At 34.6% G+C, this 21,437-nt stretch overlaps 1 protein-coding gene across 1 annotated transcript in view; it reads left to right on the top strand.

Moving 5' to 3' along the window:
- Positions 1 to 1,043: 1,043 nt before the first annotated feature.
- The window catches only part of LOC126884668 (protein embryonic gonad-like), a 484,503-nt gene continuing 464,109 nt past the window's right edge, over positions 1,044 to 21,437 (top strand). Inside the window, exon 1 of the mRNA XM_050650739.1 lies at positions 1,044 to 1,183. Within this exon, the coding sequence (XP_050506696.1) occupies positions 1,151 to 1,183 (33 nt within the window). The 5' untranslated portion in view covers positions 1,044 to 1,150. The remainder of the gene's footprint in view (positions 1,184 to 21,437) is intronic.

The following is a 21,437-nucleotide window of genomic DNA, read 5'->3' on the forward strand; positions in this document are numbered from 1 at the left end:
TAGAAAACAAATATAATCACTTCACAGATTTTACACTTTATCTTTATAGTGCCAGTTCTCAAAGACAAATGGCTCATTAGTGATTATCGGTCAGAGATCGGATTTCTTGCTGATATCAGTTTCTTTGCAGTATTATAAATGATTCATTTAATTTGTAATTTTGGGTGTCGATTACAGTACTAATTATGTTCCCACTTCCCACGTTTCTAATCTCTTTCAATGTTTTTGTTAATAGCACACCCTGACTGTGCGAAATGTTCATTATGCACATTCCATATAGACCGCTGTCTATTACCAATAGACAATTAAAAATTATCCAATAATTTTTTGACAAAAATACGTTTATGTAATATAAATTTAATTTTTGTTCTTTCCCGAAAAGCTAGGGGGGGCCACGGCCCCCCCTGCCCGTGTGTATGGGCGCCTATGGCAATGTCTAAAAGTTCCTTGAAACAACAAATTAAGTTGTTGTGACAACGAAATATTATTCAGTAATGATGGGCGACCATGTGGGTAGGTAGGTACATTTTTACTTTTTTGAACGTACCTACATTTTTTACACTGTGGATAGTTTATCATCAAAGACGATTTTTTAACTTTAAAAACTTCCTTATTACTTAAAATTTCGTTTTATTTTGATCCTGACAAAACTCGAGATAAATCTTTGCTAAAAATACTACACAATTAACAGTACTTAAACTAAGTGTATGAGCATATTATCTTGTTATCCTAGTTGTGTAAGCAATAAAAACCAACTTTCTATAGATTGGGCATCCTTACACAATTCTAATTGCCTTGATTAGATTTTTTCCCATTCTCCTTACTCCACCCGCTCCCAGAGGAGGCGGGCCCACCTCCTATTGGACCGACCTCTCTCGTCGAGACAAATGCCCGATCGAAGGGGCGGCACGATCTCTGCAGAAGGCGGGCTATCCGCAAGCTCACTGAGAGCTAGCGCTGCCGCTCGGATCTCGGCGGTACTAACGATACTGATGAGCTACAGGTGATCGGATGCTGGATGCTGGTCAGTACCTGTGCGACTAACCTTGCGGCAGCTTAGGATGCACCGTGGCGCGTGAGAAAATGTAAATATATCGTTACGTACGGAAGAAAGGTTAGTTGTTGTTGTTTACGATTTTTTCTGGTTTCTATGGATTATGACGCAGTGGCCAATAATGTTATTGTAGGTAAATTGTTTTTTATATGGAGGTGGTTGTTAGGTGATGGGTTGGCTATTTGTTACAGTTTTTTTTTTAAAGAAATTTAGCGCCAAACGGAGAAGTTTTCTTTTTAGACACCGGTTAAGAATAGAAGTATGAATCTATTCCTTTCCGAAAAAAACCAAATGTGATGAGTTAATTGATAGATATTTACGTAAAAATAGATACAATTGAAACTTTCGGTGGTAAAATTATTAGAATTGATTGGATGCTTGTTTTTGGAAACTTATTTATAAATGCAGTGGCGTAGCTGACAGGCCCGCAAGGCAGGGGGGCCCCGACGTTAGGAGGGGCCCCTTAAAGCCTTCAAGCTTAACAAATTAACCGCCACATTAAAATTTTTTGTTTGTGCCTTCAGGCTCCACGTACGTTGAGAATCTCAATGTTAATGTTAATAATGTTTAACTCACTGAGCGCCTGGGCCAAACAAGGCGTGAGTTAAATACAACTCACGTGGCATTCAATGTGTTAATACTTCTACTTTCTTTAAATTGGGGACCAAAACATATTTTCATATTAAGCATCAAAATATTGAATTTGGAAGGAAATAATGAAGCGGGTAATTGACGTAACTCTTTTCGATTTCGTGGACATGTTGGTAGTTTAGATGAAAGTGAATCCCAAAAAGGTAATTTTTTGTTGGTGGTTCCTTTACTAGCTAAACATGATCCTGTTTTAGCTAAATTAATCGATAAAAACAATAACTAAAAAAAAAAAACAAATTACTTGAGCCCCCAAATACAAGACGAAGTTATAAATTTGCTGGCTCAAGAAATTGAAAACAAATTGATTAATTTAATTAAAAAAAAAATTTTTTATTCAATAATTCTTGATACCACTCAAGATATTTCGAAACACGATCAGCTTACTTCTATTTTCCGGTATGTAACTTGCGATGAAAATAATTTATCTTCTAAAGCAGAAGTTGTTGAAAGTTTTTTGGGATTTATTCGCATGTTAGACCAAAGTGCAGAAGGTCTTGTAAATGAAATTTTAAAATTTATACAATCAAAGCACCTTTCCGTGCACAACTGCAGAGGAAAGGGGTATGATGGGGCAAGGGTTATGAGTGGTGTATATTCAGGCGTACAAAGGCGTATAACTGAGATTGAAGAAACAGCTTCCTATGCTCATTGTGCATCCCATAATCTGAACCTAGTGTTGAATGATGCCGTTGTTGGTGTACAGGAGTTGGTCTTTTTAGGATATAATTAAACAGATTATGTTTTTTTACTGCAAGTGTAGATAGGATGTACTACTTATGTACTATTATAACTTTGGATCCATCGCGCTTACCAACACAAGGTTATGTGAAACCCGGTGGTCATCCAGACATGATGCCGTTATGGCTTTGCGTCGAGCTTTCCGACAAGTAACGAAATCTTTAACGAAAATTTTATTTCTCTCTAAAAAACGATGAAAAATTACAAGCAAATGCATTATTAGAGCATATGAATAATTTTCAATTTTTCGTTAATATTATTATTCACTCTAAAATACTTAACTTTATTAATCTAACATCAACACTTATTTTGCAATCTAAAACGGCAGAGGTAACGGTCGCCCTTTAACCTTTTGAAAAAACTCGTGATAATCTTCTAGAAATGAGAAATTCGATTTTCGAAACTTTAGCAAAAGCAGCAGGAATAGCAGAATAGTAGGGTATTACACCGGAATTTAAAAATAAACGGATAAAACGTATAAAAAAATTTTACGATGAGCTCAGCTGTGACGAAAAGATAACTTTTAGCAAAAAAAGTTTTGTATGTTTAATGTTTTCAATGTAAATTTAGATATAATATTTTTTTTTTTTTTTATTTATTTACGCTGTAACCACAGGGGTTATTAGCGATCTAAAAAATATAACAAAAGTAAAGTTAATAAAAATTACAATAGGTGATACAGTCCAGAGTCTTTAAGATAATTTATTGTGTTTTTAACATTCATGTTTACTCCTAAGGCTTCCTTTATATTCATTGGGATGGTATACTTCTTTCTTATTGTTTCATATGTTTTGCACTCAGTTAATATATGTTTCACGGAGAGTGTTGTTTCACAGTTTTCACACATAGGCGGCACAGTTCGCGTAAAGAGATGTTTGTGTGTTAGGTTGCTGTGTCCCAGCCGTAAACGTGTTATTTTCACTTGGTCGGGTCTGTTCGCTATTATTTGCGGCCACGGTTTCACTGATTGTTTGATTTCCTTGAGTTTATTTTGCGACGCACTCCATTTATTTTGCCACGCACTAAACACTTTATATTTTATTTCTGACTTCAGGTCATCGGAAGAAACCTCGTTAATAAGGATGGAGTCCTGGCTGAGGGATGCTGAACGGGCTAGTAGATCTACTTCCTCATTTCCTTGTATACCTGAGTGTGATGGGACAAACATAAAGTCGACAGTGATCTTATTTTTATTTAGGATCGCTATTTCTGATTGGATATGTAAGGCAATTGGATTATTGGTGTAAAGACGTTTGATAATGTTAAGTGAGCTGAGTGAATCGGTTATTATGAGAGACGGGGATTGTTTCGACTCTTTTATGTGGATCAGTGCTTGTAATATTGCATACAACTCTGCAGTGAATGACGACGTAATAGGCTTGAATTTAAATTTTAATGATGTATTGGGTGTGAGGATGGCTGCACCAACACCGTCTGATCATTTGGATGCGTCAGTGTATATCTTGTAGTGATTTTTAAAGGTTTCCATTTCTTTTAAGAATGATTGTTTGATTAGGTCTGTTATGGTCTCACTTTTTTTGTATATACTAAGGTTAGTATTAATTTTGGGAATTGGTATTAACCAGGGTGGAGAAGTTGGGAAATTTGTTGGGATAATTTCAGGAAATTGAAGATGTAGGTCATGAAGGTTTCTCCTAATTCTTTCGTAAAATGGTGGATCTAATCTTGTTGCAGAGAAAGTGCCTTGAAATCGATCTGTGAATGTATTGGTATAAGTAGGGTGTTCTTTATTACTGGCTATTTTAGAAGCATATGAGAGAGAAAGATATTTGCATCGTAAACTTAGGGGTGGTTCTCCTGTTAAGCATTGTAAACTTTCAACTGGTGTCGTTCGAAGCGCACCTGTAGCTATTCGTAGAGCCGCGTTTTGAACAGTTTCTAAGGTTTTCAATACTGACATTTTGCTTGATGAATAAACTATCGTACTATAGTCGAGTTTGGATCTGACTAAAGATTTATATACGTGTAATAGTGTATTTTGATCTGCTCCCCAGTTTTTGCTGGAAATAGTTTTCATAACATTTAATCCTGCTTGGCATGATTTTTTAAGTTCTTCTGTATGTTTTTTCCATGATAACTTTTGATCGAAAACCATACCTAAAAATCGGACATTATTTGTGAAACTAAGGGTTTGGTTATATAGCTTCAGATGCGGAGTTCGAGTGTTATGCTTTCTTGTGAATAGAATACATTTAGTTTTTGTCGGTGAGAATTGTAATCCGATAGACCTAGACCATGTTTCTAACTGATTGATTGTTTGTTGTAAATGTTTTTGTATAGATGTAGAGTTTTTTCCTTTGGCAAATAAAACTAAGTCATCAGCGTATAGTCTTCCTTTGACAATTGGTGAGCATTGTTGAAGTATATCGTTTATGGCTATTAGGAAAAGGGTTGAGCTTATAACTGATCCTTGTGGTACTCCGTTCTTTTGAACTTTTTTATCTGAGTTAACGTTGTCTGATCGAACTATGAAGCTGCGAGATTGAAGAAAATTTGATATAAATTTTAACATATTTCCTCTGATATTCCAATTATGCAATTTCGTTATGATATTGAATCGCCACACAGTATCGTAAGCTTTATTAATATCAAAGAAGACTGCGATACAATCTTGCTTATTTGCAAATGCTTCATGTATGCCTGACTCTAAGTCTATTAAGTTGTCTACAGTGGATCGATTTTGCCTAAATCCGCTTTGCTGTGGGATAAGAAATTTTTGTTGTTCTAAATACCATCTCAGTCTTTTATTTATCATTTTCTCTAGCACTTTACATATAATATTGGTTAAAGATATTGGTCGATATGATTCTGGTGATGTCCGGGATTTATCAGGTTTGAGAAGAGGTAGTATTATTGCTTCGGACCAGGTTGAAGGGAAAACCTGGTTACTCCAGATTGAATTATAAAGGTCTAATAATAAATTGTTCCCATTGTCTGGAAGATGTAGTAGAAATGCTAGGGGAATACCGTCTGGTCCCGGGCTTGCATCTTTCGAAGAGTTTAAGGCTTCGGCAAGTTCTATTAAGGAAAAAGGAACGTTAAGGTTGTGAATCTCATGTTCGTCAAATCCCAGTATGTTTTTTTCTACGTTGTTTTTATGCATTTTGAAATCGTCAGTATAATTTTCATCACTGGAATTTAACTCGTATTGGTCTGCTAACATATCTACGATTTTTTTTCTATCTCTAATTATTTTGTTATTTTTTGCTAGAAAAGGAATTTTATATGGTTGGCTTTTACCAGAGATTTTTCTTAAGTTTCTCCAAACTGTACTTATTGTTGAAGAGGTATTTAGAGATGAGATGAATTTTTTCCAGGATTCTTTTCTATTCTTTTTTAGAATGTATCTTGCCTCAGCTCGTCGTTTTTTGTATTCCGTTGTGTTTTCGTCTGTTTTGTGACGCTTTAGTTTATTGAAAGCTTTCTTATACTCTCTCGTAGCTTGGCTGCATTCAGGTGTCCACCATGGAAGAGGCTTATGTTTCTTTAATATTTTTGTTTTTCCTACATATGTCATGGCGGCATTAGTGATCATTTGTAAAAATGTACTTAAAAATTTGTCTATGTCGTTTGATGATGTGAAGTTGGTTTGGTTAATGTCCTGTTCAATTTGTTTGGTAAAGTTAGTCCAATCAGCGTTTTTAATATTCCACTTTATGATAGATGACTCAATATTTATTGTGCTCTGATGTGTTAAAGAAATTATAATGGGGTAGTGGTCACTACCGTATAAATAGGGTAGTACGTCCCATGTTAATGTGGTGGACAAAATTGGGTCACACAGAGAAATATCAATTGCCGATGTTGTGCCATTTTGGATGTTGAATCTGGTTGGTCTTCCGTCGTTAAGTAGATTCAGATTTTGGGATGTTATTATGTCTTCTATAATACGACCTTTCGAGTTGAGTTTTATGGAGCCCCACATCGGATTGTGGCCGTTAAGATCTCCGACGATAATTCTAGGTGAAGGAATTTGTTCCATAATAGCTATTAAATCTTCTTGGGATATGGATTGATTTGGTGGGATATACATATTACATATATAAATCTTTTGAGGTATATTTATTGAGATAGCTATTAATTCAATATTATTTGAAGTCACTGTTAACTGTGTGCTCATGAATTTTTCATCTACGTAAATTGCTACTCCTCCACTGGCAATATTTTGGTTTAATCTGTTTTTGTAGAAACATGAATAATTACGAAAGTTATATACGTGGCTTGAATTTTTGAAATTTGTTTCCTGTAGGCAGATAATAGATGGGTGGGTTTCAGAGATAATATGTTTAAGTTTTTCGAAATGGGTATAGAACCCATTTAAGTTCCATTGAAGTAGAGAAGTGAATTTAATTATTCTTTAGAAGAGCTTATAGACGAGTCGGAGTCTTCTCCCGAGAATGAAGTTTTTAAACCAATGTATTTGCCAAGTTTTTTCCTTAATCTGGTGCTTTTGTTTTTCATTCTTTTATCGGTATAATATGGATGTAATTCTGTTAGAAACTTTATAAGTGCCTGAGAGTCATCTGAGTATAATTTTGTTATGCTGATTATGTCTTTTGCTCCTTGTATATTTTCGAATAAATCCACTACTTGATCAAAGTTTAACAATTGTGTTTCGCTTTTTTCTAGATATTCTCGAACTGGTTCTAAAAACGTTTTAAGATTTGTTATCTCATCTGTTAAGTTTTTGTCGTCAGTTTTGGTTTTTTTCATTAATTGAAGTTTAGGTTTTTCGAATTCGTCTTCGGCGGGTGGCGATGTTGCATCTTCTAAGGTTCTTTTTCCTGTTGTTTTATCCGAAGTTATCTGGGGTTCGTGAGTATTCATCTGTGTATTTTTGTTTAGAGGTAAGTTTTGACTTGCTTCGGGTGAGGTTGATTTTTGTTTTTGGATATTATAGGATGACTCAGACGATGTAGGTGTTGCGATTGTAGTGTTGACTGAAGACGTGGTTAAATGTATGGATGTATTTTGTAGTGGTGGTTGTTGGGTTGTGTTTATTGATAAATGCGGGATGGCTTCTGTTTGCGATGTGGTTTGAGAAGACATGGTAGGTGTGGAGGGAATGGTATTTGAAATTGTGGGAGTATTTTGCGGATTATCTTGTTGAGTATGATTTATTGGTAAAGTTTGTTTCATCTCTGTTTGCACTGCATTATCATTGTAAGGATGGCTATGAGATGAAATATTTGGACAATTAGCTGCCTGGTGTCCAGTTAATTTGCATTTGAAACATGTGTCGTTTTGGGCTATAAATATGCGGTATGATGTTTGTTCTAACTCGACAAAAAAAGATTCAGGTAATACAAAGTTGTCTGGCAGAGGTGAAATGAAAATTTGTCGTCGGAAGCTTAGAATGTGACTGAAAGCAGGATTGGTTGCTCCTATTCTTAGGTATGATATGTCTGATAGAGGATTTAGACCTAGTTTTATTAATTCGTCTTTAATTAAGTTCGAAGGTATACTTGGACATACACCGGACAGAATTAAGCGGACTGATGGAGTTATTAATCTTCTTGCTTCTAGTATATTTCCATTTACTTTTATCTTCTTTGTTTCTGTTAGGAATTTGTCTACTAAGTTTTTAGATGATAGATATATGCATATTCTACCGTTTGATATACGGGATGCGAAAATTATATTTCTTGGTTCTATATGCTGACTCAATCCTTCAAGATAGTCATTGATTGTACAATTCTCTAGAGTGTTAAATAAAATGGCTTGATCTCTGTCTGGAGTTAATATATTGCGTGGTTGGCTAACTGCTTTTGAATATGATGCAATTTGTTGTGGTTGACTGGAAGATGACATCTTTTAAATTTATTTAAAATCCAACTCCGGTGCTGTCTCACAGCTTTCGCTGTGACACCCGTTCATGGATTTGGATAATGTAGAGATTATTGTCGTGATTTATTGAAATATTCAATCCAAATAGACACAAATAATAAATTTCATCTACTTACAATTAAAATATTCCGTATACAAATCACTTTCACTAGTACTTTTATCTTAGATATAATATTGCAACAACTTACTAATAGGTTTGTCGGATTAAGATACATGTATGTTTTCATGTTTATTCATAAACTAATGAAGACTTATTAAAGAAAGGCCAACTATTGTCATTTACACTTATTTTAGTAATTATACTGTTATTAGTTGTCGTTCTGTTTATAATACGGGGGGCCACAAAAACTGTCGCGGAGGGGCCCCGCAATCTTCAGCTACGCCACTGTATAAATGCCGATACTGCTTACTTATTTTTTAAATCTTCTAAATGAGAACGTTCTAAATATAGTGGAAATGTTCTATATGAAACCTTAACAAACTTAAGATCTGTTAAAAATCCACTAAGTAGAGACCCTTAAGTAATAGGCGGTCTATACCTGTGCCCTGTGCTGTATTCTAGTGTGCGGTGTACCGAAGGATTTGCGCAGAATAATGAAATGCAAGAAATATCTTGTAGAAAAAATATTTGTTCACAAGTAGATACTTAATAAACATTTGGAGGAAAATAAATGTAAAATGAAAGGGGACTAATAATTTACAAAAAAAATGCAACCTAACTATTTACAAAACAAAAAATTATCTGCAACCTTATTATAATGTAACCTTATTAGGTTTGCTCGTAGTACGATCCAATCGATCAGCAACCGTTGCCAACCATCAGACGCATGCGCAGTTAACAGTTAGCGCTGCGCAGTTAACAGTTCGAGTTCGTAGACTACGAACGCGCTTGCGTCTGACGGTTGGCAACGGTTGCTGATCGTTCTACGAACAAACCTATTATTTAAAAAAGGATACAGCCTAATTATCAGGGGCGTAACAGAGCCCCCCGCAGCATGAAGCTTGCGGGGGGCCCCAATCGATCATGGGCCCCATCTTGTCGTCTGATATTAGGTAAACATCTGTTATTGTTATATTATTTTACGTTGTGTGTTTAAATTTAAGAACGTAAATTTCTCAATAGGCATGTTCGGCCAGTGAATCATCTCACATCTATAAACTTAATCCTTTCCGGTCTTCCGAAACTTTTATGGTGACGACAATAAATTATAATGCTTTGTACGTGACTATTGAAAGATTTGAGAATTGCAATTTGCCGAATTTTAGAACAATATTTCTAAATCTAGAAATTGGTTTTCTCTTTACATTAAATGCTAAATTTTAGTATTTCGATACAATTATTATCGGTAGTAGTTTACAGAGGCGTAACAGAGCCCCCACAGCATGGTCTATCAATATTGCGTCGTCTGCATAGCAGAGTATTTTTATTTCTTTGTTTCCCACTCTGTATCCTCTTCTTTTGTTGATGCTGTTGGCGATTTCATTCATGATTAAATTGAAGAAAATTGGGCTCAATGGGTCCCCTGCCTTATTTCATTGCGCATGTCTATAGGTTCTGTAAGTTGTCCATCTATTCTACAGGAACTTCTCTATCATTCTATTTATTATACAGGAGATGGATTACATGTTTAAGTCTTGAAGTTTGCGTGGGGCCCCCATCTTGCCCTCTAAGATATGTAAACATTTGTCATTTTTATATTATTTTACGCATACATACGCAACGTTTTTTAAGCAGTGCAGTATTGAAAATAAAGTTGTCGATCAGATAGATATTTATTAATAAAATTGTATTCGCTGATAGTAGTGCACGAAGAAAGTTGTTCCTCTCATCAATAATACTATGCAATAATGTAATAATTTATTAATTTTTGTTCTATTTTATTCTATACCAATAAAGATGAAAAATGTAAGTTGTCATAAACAGTACATGTATAGGTACACCGATAGCCCAGTAAATGACCGTTTTGGAGTGTAATTATCAGCGTCACGACGGATTTGCTTGAACATTTGGATTTTGATTCTACTTACCCTCCACTTAAGAGCTAAAAAACATACGTTTAAAATAAGTCCGGAAATGGTTAAATTGACTAATTATAAACAATAGTCCACAGTATATCGTCCTTTTTGGAAGATGATTACAAAAGTCTTAATTATCTTAACTGCTTGGTTTGAGCGAGTCTACCACATTCTGAAAAATTTCAGAGTGCAAGTTGGACGCGTTTCCGCGTCCCGCGTCATTAACATATTTACGTTGTCGGACTAACGAAACGCGGCTGTAAATATGTCGGACAAGAGATCGACAATCTTTATTATTTAAATATAAGTACTTTAAATAGAAGATTAAGAGTTTTGTGATAACAAAATCGTAGTAGAGTCCGACACCCGCAAGATATCATTCTATACTTTATTTCACGTTAAGAATAGAACATTACACTTATGGAGATCAGTGTTGACAAACCTCACGAGCACGGGTGGTTACTCGACTGCCAATATACGATTCATTCTATTGAGTACGGCGTGACATCGGCGCGCTTCTAACGTTCATAAGAAATGCATGGGGCTATCTTCGCAATGTTCTATTCTTAACGCAAAATAAAGTTTAGCGCGGTAGTTTTTTTATTACAAAACTCTTAATTTTCAATTTAAAATACTTATATTTAATTAATAAAGATTGTCGATCTCTTGTTCGACAAATTTACAGCCGAGTTCGTTAGTCTGACAAACTCAAACAAAGCAGTTAAGAACATTTTTTAAGACTTTTCCTCTTCCAAAAAAAAAAAACGATGTAGGACCTAGGATGTCCCACTGTGGACTACAACTTGTGTTCAATATTTTTCGAGTTATTGCGAGTAAAATTGTTTATTTTTCAACAAAAAAAGAAACTCAAAAATTTTTCTCGAATTAAGTATTATTAAAAAAATATTTCTAGCAAAAATGTAGCTTATAAAAAAATGTTCTATTCATGAAGTCAATCGATACAGTAAAAGCAAAGTTAAAGCTTATGAAAAATTGTTCTTATTCATCAAAATAACCAAAAAATGAAGCACTTTTCGGGGAAAAGTCATTAAAATTTTTTTAAATGTTTAAAAAAAGCTTTAGGATCAAAACTAAGCGAGTTACGCTCAAAATAAAGTTGGTCCGTTTTTTTGGTAAAAAAAATCGTGAAAATCTCCCCTTGTTTAGCACCTCAAATAAAATTTATCGTTAGCGCTTTACCATTTACTTTGTATATGTATTGTTTTTATGATCTCTAAGTTTGACCGGTTCAAAAGTTTGACCTGTTTGTACACAAGTTGTATTTAGTAACTTTTTAAAGGGGGCCCCATTTCCAATCCTGCGAAAGGGCCCCGACGGAGTTTGTTACGCCACTGCTAATTATTATTAAAGCAAAAATTCATGCTCCTTAATGTACGAGAGAAAAGCATACAATGATTTCAGCGTACAAAAGTTATGCAGGCACTATAACCAAGAAGATTATGGTGTTATCTAGGTACATAGTAATAGTTTATTGGATATTCGTGAAAATGTTTATTACTACTTATAAATAAACATTTTGCCTACAGTTTGTTGCCTTTCATTACTGTGTGCAAACTGTTCTAAGAAAAGATTATGGTGATGTTTAGCCGAACAGATAGACCGCAAGCTATAGCAGAAACGCGACGGTAGACCGCATAGGTACTAGAGTAAAAAAATATTAAAATATTTAACGTTTCATCAAATACTATTAAAATTTAGCATTATTGTGTTTTTATTGCGGGGATAGCAGGAAAAGATTCAAGCAAGGCGCAGCATATAGGTAGAAGAAAAATGTCCTGGCTGAAAAATCTCAGAGAATGGTTTGGATGCAGCTCAACTGAACTATTTCGGGCTGTAGTCTCAAAAGTTAGAGCAGCAATGATGATTGCCAACCTTCGTCGCGGAGATGGCACGTAAAGAAGAAAGAAGAAGGGTTTTTATTTGGGCCTTTAATTGTAATTTTCCAGGAATTTGATCTCAACTACATAAAGCTTGCATGTAGTTAGATTTGTATGTTTGTATCTATGGATTATTATAGTCTGTTTTTAAACCAAGAGGAGTAATTAAAATTTCCCGCAACGTAAAACTTGTTTGTAATTGATCCAACCTCATAGTATAAGAGCTGTGAGACATTTTTGAGTAGGTATTTTAGGCAACCTGAAAAATTTTCAGGTGACTCTTCTATGATAGCCTAATACAACAATGCCGGTCTGGCTGGAGGGTAGCGGTTATTTTCCCCAAAAATCTCCCCCAAAGTTAAAAAAGGGTAAAATTGTTATTACAAAAGATATCATTGATATGACTTGAAAGTAAATTTAAATATTCAAATATAAAGGAAATAAACAGGCCAGGCGATTTGAGGGCGATTTTAACTCTGCAAGATACTTGCTTTGGCGCCCCAGGATTATTTTCAGGGGGTGCATCTGAACTTCAGAAGATTTCATTTGAATCTGTACATACTATTAACGAGTATAAAATATACAACTATACATGCATAGATATGTACATTCCTTTCGGACAGGGAGGTGCGAATGTTATTTTGACAGGGTATTTTTTAATTTTAAAAATAAATATTCTAAAACAGACAGGTTTTTTGGTGAAATTTTCCAATTGCCATTTGATCAAACAAATTATGCGTGCATATAAATGAAAAGCGCTATAGGTATGCAGCAGTGTAAGAAAGAGCGTATACCGATAGCTGTTTGCGTCCTCTGTTGTAGCTGAGCGAGTCCGTTCGCTCGAGAAAATCACGTGACCTGGCGATATCCATGTTGTTGTGCCTCGAACCGTTAGAGTAATTATTATATATTTTATAATTTTTTAAGTAATTTTTCTTAATTAAAGGAAAATAATACGTACTATACAATAGATTTTGTAAATATGATAGAAAAAGACAAATTTATTATTATAAATATATAGGTCGAAAAGTATAAAACTATAAACTAAATTAATTCTGTGTCCGAATCTTGTACTTCTTCTTCAAACTCCTCATCTGAGGTTAAATGTTTATTCTCTTGTACTTCGTCAGACTCCCCTCGAGACTCAGATTCCTCTTACTTCGTCAGACTCCCCTCGAAACTCAGATTCCTCTTCTACATGATCTGTAAATAGTTGTAATATGTATTTAGAATTAGTTAAAAATTAATCAGTGCTTAATTAATTTAGTTGCTACGTATTATCTGTCCTTTTATACGGAGTCGAAGCCTGAACAATCACGAGCACATCTGAAGAAAGACTTGCCATTGTTGAGATGTGGTGTTACCGAATAATGTAAAAAATATCATGGACACAACACTTAACAAACACGGAAACATTAAGAAAGATGATAAAGGCAAAATAAATACTCAACACTATGAAGGAAAGAAAAATGAGTTAAAATAAATAAACATTCTCTTCTTCTTCGTCAGACTCTCCTCGAGACTCAGATTTTTCTACCATTCTACCTGATCTGTAAATAGTTGTAACATGTATTTAGAATTAATGAAAAATTAATTAGTGATTAATTGATTGAGTTGCTACGTATTCTTACTTATATAAACAATGCTTAATACTTTTCCTTATATAACCAATCACATCACGTTTTTTATTTCTTAGTATATGACCAAAGTAGCTCATGTTTCTTTCCTTCATAGTGTTGAGTATTTCTTTTGTCTTTTTTTATCTTTCTTAATGTTTCCGTGTTTGGTACGTGTGTCCATGATATATTTAACATTATTCGATAACTCCACATCTCAACAACGGCAAGTCTTTCTTCAGATGCGCCCGTGACTGTCCAGGCTTCGACTCCGTGTAAAAGGACGGAGAATACGTAGCAACTCAACTAATTAATCGCTAATTAAGTTTTAATTAATTCTAAATACATATTACAACTATTTACAGATCATGTAGAAGAGGAATCTGAGTCTCGAGGGGAGTCTGACGAAGAAGAAGAGAATGAATATTTAAGCTCAGATGAGGAGTTTGAAGAAGAAGTACAAGATTCGGACACAGAATTAATTTTATAGTTTTATATTTTTCTATCTATATATTTATAATAATAAATTTGTTTTTTTCTATCATATTTGCAAATCTATTGTACAGTACGTATAATTTTCCTTTAATTAAGAAAAAGTTACTTAAAAAACTATAATATATAATAATTACTCTAACGATTCGAGGAACAACAACATGGATATCGCCAGGCCATGTGATTTTTCTCGAGCGAAGGGACTCGCTCAGCTACAACAGAGGACGCAAATAGCTATCGGTATACGCTCTTTCTCACACTGCTGCTTACATAGCGCTTTTCATTTATGTGCAAGCGTAATTTGTTTGATCACCATTCAGTTGGAAAATTTCACCAGAAAAAACCTGTGTTTTTTGAATATTTATTTTTAATATTAAAAATACCCTGTCAAAATAACAATTGCACCACCCTGTTCGGAAGGAATGTACATAGCTATGCGTGTATAGTTGTATATTTTATACTCGTTAATAGTATGTACAGATTCAGATGAAATCTTCTGAAGTTGATTCAGATGCATCCCCTGAAAATAATCCTGGGGCGCCCATGCAAATATCTTGCAGAGTTAAAATCGCCCTCAAATCGCCTGGCCTGTTTATTTTCATTATATTTGAATATTTAAATTTACTTTAAAGTCACTTCAATGATATTTTTTGTAATAACAATTTTTACCCTTTCGTTTAATTTTGGGGGGGGATTTTTGGGGAAAATAACCGCTACCCTCCAGCCAGACCGGCATTTTTGTATTAGACTATCATGGAAGAGTCACCTGAAAAATTTTCAGGGTGCCTAAAATACCTACTCAAAAATGTCTCACAGCTCTTGGACCATCAGGCAAGTTTACTCCACTGTTATCAAATTTTGACACTAATGACATTTATAAAATTTTGACACTTCTGTCATTTCATAGGTTAATTAAGTTATATCAGCGGTTTTTTTGTATTTTCTACGTTATTCCTTTAATTTTTAGATTTTTAGTCTGTTTTTATATAAAAAAAAACAGTTGTTTTTAGAACTCTAGCGATGTATTAGTATAATATAATATTTATGGCTCACCGTCAAAGGCCGATATGATCAACCAAAAAAGAAGATGTATCTGATGATATTTCTAGTGACTTTCTTGGGTGTGAATCTGTCCTTTTAGTTTACTCCTCTTGGTTTAAAAATAAAGATTAGCTTATTCACTGTTTCATTTACAATGGGTGTTCAAAAATTTACATTTTATTTTTAATAGAGAATACTATTTTTTTCTATAGATTGTAATTTTTTATTGAATCATAAAGTACATACGATAGGGTTATGTCTGGAATGGCACATAAGGCCAATGCCCTCCACGGCTTTGTCGGCGCGTATGGCATTCTTTTGTCGAAATTTACCAAGACTATTTTGCATAGATGTGGCTGAATATCGTTGATGCAGCGTTGAATTTAATCTTTAAAATACACGGGTGATTGTAGGCTTGTTGGCATAGACCTTTGACTTCAAATATCCCCATAAAAAGAAATCTAATGGTGTTAAATCACACGATCCAGGATCCAGGGGGCCAATTCTAGATCTAGGATAGAGGCCAGGAAATGTCTCATGCAGTAATTTAATTATTTCACGAACTATGTGGCATGTGGCTCCGCCTTGTTCAAACCACATGCCGTCCACATCAAAATTATCCAATTTGAGCAGCAAGAACTCTCTTATCATGTTCCGAGTCGAGCACCATAACAGCTCGACCAGCGTCATTTTCAAACAAACATGGTCCAATGATGCTTCCAGCCCAAAACACGCCCAAACAGTGACACGCTGTGGATGCATTTTTTCTTCGACAGTCAGATGTGGGTTCTCTGAACCCCATATGTGTCAGATTTGGCGATTGCTAAAGCTGACCATGTGCTCCATGGCTTATAATGACTTTGCTCGAAAAATCAGCATCTAATTGTTGATGTTCAAAAATTGATTCAACGAACTCTTTTCGCTATGCATGGTCAATAAGTCAATATGGTCATTAGTTTAGGTTCAGTTCTTGTCTCAGCTTAGGATGCACTGTGGCGCGTGAGAAAATGTAAATATATCGTTACTTACGGAAGAAAGGTTAGTTGTTGTATACGATTTTTTCTGGTTTCTATGGATTATGACGCAGTGGCCAATAATGTTATTGTATAGGTAAATTGTTTTTTATATGGAGGTGGTTGTTAGGTGATGGGTTGGCTATTTGTTACAGTTTTTTTTTTGAAGAAATTTAGCGCCAAATGGAGAAGTTTCCTTTTTAGACAGCCGGTTAAGAATATAAGTATGAATCTATTTCTTTCCGAAAAAAAAAAAACAAATGTGATGATGATTGATATTGATATTTACGTAAATAGATACGTATATAAAAATGAATAGATAAAATTGAAACTTCCCGTGTTAAAATTATTAGAATTGATTAAATGTTTGTTTTTAAATTTCCTTTTGCAAACTCATTCATCAATAATGCCTTTACTATTTTTTAAGTCTTGCAGAAATATTACCAAAAAATTAGAGCGCTCTAAATCTAGTTGAAATGAGTGGCTATATGACACGTTAATAAACTTAAGATAGTTTTTTGATCTGTTATACTAGAAATTTAAATGTAATTAAGTAGAGGCCTTTTAAAATAAACAATATAGGGTGCTACTATAGTATGCGGTATACCTACCCCGAAGATGCGGTCTACCTGTGCATATAGCTCTATTATATTGTGCGATGTACCGATCGCAATATGACAATTCCTGAAGGATTTGCCTAAAATAAAATAAACATTTGGAGGAAAATAAATGTGAAATGAAGAGCAACTAATACCTGAATTACAAAAAAGCACCCTAACTATTTAAATTTTTTTTTATGTAATTAGGTAATATGGATATTATATGGAATTATTTACAAAATGATAGGTACAACTAAATTATAATTACCGGAAAAATTCATGCATCTAACTTTACGAGAGAAAAGCAGTCAATGATTATATAGCTTAAAGAAAGTCATGCAGACACTCTAACCAAAAAGATTATTGTTAAGTATAGTGTTATTATAATACAATAATAAAGACATAAGTTTATTGTATATTTGTCAAAACGTTTATTACTACGTAGCAATAAAAATTTTGCATACAAACGGTTTGTTGACTTTCATTATTGTGTACAAACCCTTCTGAGAAAAGATTACGGAGTTCATAAGCTATAATAGAAGAAACGCGACGGTAGACCGCATACTATAGTGGCACCCAATACATTAAAAAAATATTAAAATATTTAACGCTTCATCAATTTTGCCCCTCAATGTTTAAATCTTATGCCTACTGGTCTATTTTACTACTGATTTTGTTCTTGAAGTACGTACTAAATTTATTAGATAATATCTTAATTTTTTATCCGTTGCATATTTATCCTTTTCAGATTAGTCGTATTAATATTAACATTGGACATCATTGTTTTTATTTGGGTCTTCAATTCAATTGTAATTTTCCAGGAATTTGATCTCTAACACTACACAAAGCTAACATGTTGTTAGATTTTTACGTTTGTATGGATTATGGATTATCCACTAGATTATTCACGATTACATTCGTTTCATTTACAATGGGTGTTCAAAAATCTTCCATTTACATTTGAATCTAATAGAAAACACTGTTTTTTCTTTAGATTGTAATTTTTTTTATTGGATCATAAAGTACATAGAATAGGGTTATGTCTGGAATGCACATGAGGCCCATGGCCTCCATGGCTGTGCTGGCGAGTATGGCACTCTTTTGTCGAAATTTACCAAGACTATTTTGCATAGATGTAGCTGTATTTCGTTTATGCAGCGTTTAATTTGATCCTGTCGGTCAGACGGCCTAGCGGGCTGAGGCGTTTATAAAAAAATAAAAAGGCTAACGTCGTAGTCTAAAATTCTAAAAAGAATCTACGGCTTGGTCTGGAATAAGCTGGTGTCTGATCGGCCTATGAAGGAGCGGTACGGCAACGGATAAGGGCTTGCGGCTTGGTGATACTCCTCCATAGATCCCTACCGGAAGGGTCTTGACGCCTAACAACGGTTGTAATTTCATCCTTCAATGCACGGGTGATTGAAGGCTTGGTGGTATAGACCTTTGACGTCAAATATCCCCATAAAAAAATGTAATGGTAATAAATCACACGATCTAGGGGGCCAATTCTGATTACTAAGGGAGGGTGCAAGTATTACGGACCCCCCCACCTGCGTTGCGTAATACTTGAACGGTCCCTGAAATGAGAGATTACACATCCAGGAAATGTCTCATGCAACAATTAAATTTTTTCACGGACTATGTGGCATATGACACGGTCTTCTTCAAACCACATGCCGTCCACATCAATATCATCCAATTTAGGCAGCGACAATTCTGTTATCATGTTGTTATATCGAGCACCATAACGGCTTAACCAGCCTCATTTTCAAAGAAGCATGGTCTAATGATGCTTTCAGTCCAAAATCCGCCCAAACAATGACACGTTGTAAATGCATTTTTTCTTCGACAGTTAGATGTGGATTCTCAAAAACCCCAAATGCTGCAATTTTGACGATTACCAAAGCCATCAGGCTGACCATGTGCTTCATGTCTCATGATGATTTTGCTCGAAAATTCAGCATCCAATTGTTGAAGTTCAAAAATTCATTCAACTAACTCTTTTCGCTATGCATGATCGTTAGGCTTCAGTTCTTGTCTCAGCTTAGGATGTCATTATATCTGCATTAATAACGAATGAGTTGTATATAACGGACAGACAGTCATGAAACCGGAAATATATATATTTGTTCTCGTCTTGCGAAGGCGCGTCGAATAATAGATAACTTGTACTATGTCGGTGACTTTAAAACAGTACTTCTGGTCGCATTACTAAAACCTGAAGTCCTAGGTCAAGTTTCTCACCATGAGTACCATCCTTGGATTATAAGCTTTCATTCGACACCTCATTTGTCATTCTACCTGGTATAGTGACGGAAGAGTTATATTGGCGGTCGGACTGACAGATAGCCTAGGTCAAATTTATAACCTTTAGTATCATCCTTGGGTTGTAAGTTTTCATTTGACACCTCATTTTGTCATTCTACCTGGTATAATGACGGAGGATCTATATAAGCGGCCAGAGGAACAGACAGCCTAGGTCAAATTTCTCAAATTTTGTACTACCTTGGATTCAAAGCTTTCATTTGACACCTCATTTGTCATTCTAGCTGGTATAATGACGGAGCAGTTACATTGGCGGTCGGACGGACCGGCAGCCCAGGTCAAATGTCTCACCTTTAGTACCATCTTTGGATGGTTATCTATTTTATCTATTATTGTCAGCTTTGACATGTTATCTATGTGTTTGCCAAATTTCATGTCAATCTAAGCGGTGCTTTAAAATTTGGAGCAAAAACCGTGAGTCAAGATAGGTACCAGTAACAATGAGAGCACACAGCACAATTTTATTTAAAAATACGCACTTTTTGAATAATTTTAAAAATTAGCATTTAAACGTGTATCCCAATTCTTTACAGTTAAAAATCCAATGTACAATTTAAATATTTTCCGGCCTGGCCTGATCATGTTTGTATGAGTAGCATTACTTTATTTAAATTTTTATATTTTAAAAATCCCCAACCTAAATACTAGATACGAAAATTCTAGGCTGTCACAAAAATAAAATAAAAACTTACCTTTTTCAACAGGGGTAACAGTCCGAAATAATACAAACAGGTGAGTAACATTGCTGTTACTGGATTATCGTAAATCTTATTACAGCTGATTATTTCATTCATAGGAGATTCTGACCAATAGAAAGCTACAGAAATCTGAATTAAATCGATAATTTTTGATAATCTCCCGTCGTTAAGTATATTACGTAAGATGCCCTTCGTTGCTACGATGTTTTAAAAATTATAAAAGTGATGACTTTCATTCGTCAAATATTTATAAAAACTGTGTGTTTAATGGTACTTACATAAATAAATTACAATAAAATTTTGGTTTTGAACAGTTTTATTCATGAAATAATCGCAACAAATTGCACTCGACCTTTGAAATTAATATAGAATTTTTGCTCTCGTGACACTTTGACATAATTTTACTCGCCTTCGGCTCGTGAAATTAAAACTGTTCGTGACACTTTGACATAATTTCACTCGCCTTCGGCTCGTGAAATTAAAACTGTCAAAGTGTCACTCGGGAAAAATTCAATAATTTCAGAGCTCTTGTGCAATTACTACTGATAATTATTCTTTCTGCAAGTAGCAACAAAGTCAGAAAACAAATGAGTGGTTTAAGTGTTTATTAGTGCCAGATTTGCTTATGCCACGATTTTTGTCAACGGGATAATTTAAGGTTAAACTCGTAACCAAATTAGAAAATTATGACTGAACAAAAAGGACTGAATTTCACTCGATTACGTTCTGAGTATTTTGCAGTCCATGCAAAAAGGGTATTTAAAAAATATGCATATGATTTAGTAGACAAATAAATTGTAGGCGTAGGTGGCAAGTTTGTCTTTAAGTTGAGTTTAAACTTTTTAAGTGTGGAGTAAGCAATGTTTTGAATGCGGTATCACTGTTATTATACTCAGTGGCGTAGTGTCAAGTCAAGATAATGATAAATAAGACATTATTTTTGATATACATAATTGTGTGTTTGCATAAAACAAAAATTATTTTATGTGAATAATGTGTTGATTTTTTATGCTTTGGGGTTTTGTGGGGGCCCCTCAGAATGTGGGGCCCCGGGCAGCTGCCCAGCCTGCCCTCCCTTAAATCCGGCCCTGAAGATTATTTAATTTTTTTTGCTTGTACATACGTAATCTTGTGGTAATATTCTTTCTACTTTTTAAATTCGTACTTTAATCAGTAGGTATGTACCTATTTTGACTTTGTTAGATTTTTAGTTTTTGCCGCTGTTGTTGTGTTGAGAGTAATCATACTTCTCGACTATCTTTTATAAATAGAATAGGAGCCATAGTCATGTCAAATCATCAAATATTATGTGCGAAGTATAAATTCAGCCAGATTAAGAATGCATCGAAAGAGAGGCTATACCTGTAGGTACGACCAACGATTGCGACACTTTCGTAGGATATGGAGAACCTGTGATGTTAATGCAGC

Source organism: Diabrotica virgifera, chromosome 5 (genome assembly GCF_917563875.1).
Source record: "Diabrotica virgifera virgifera chromosome 5, PGI_DIABVI_V3a".
Lineage (NCBI taxonomy): Eukaryota > Metazoa > Arthropoda > Insecta > Coleoptera > Chrysomelidae > Diabrotica > Diabrotica virgifera.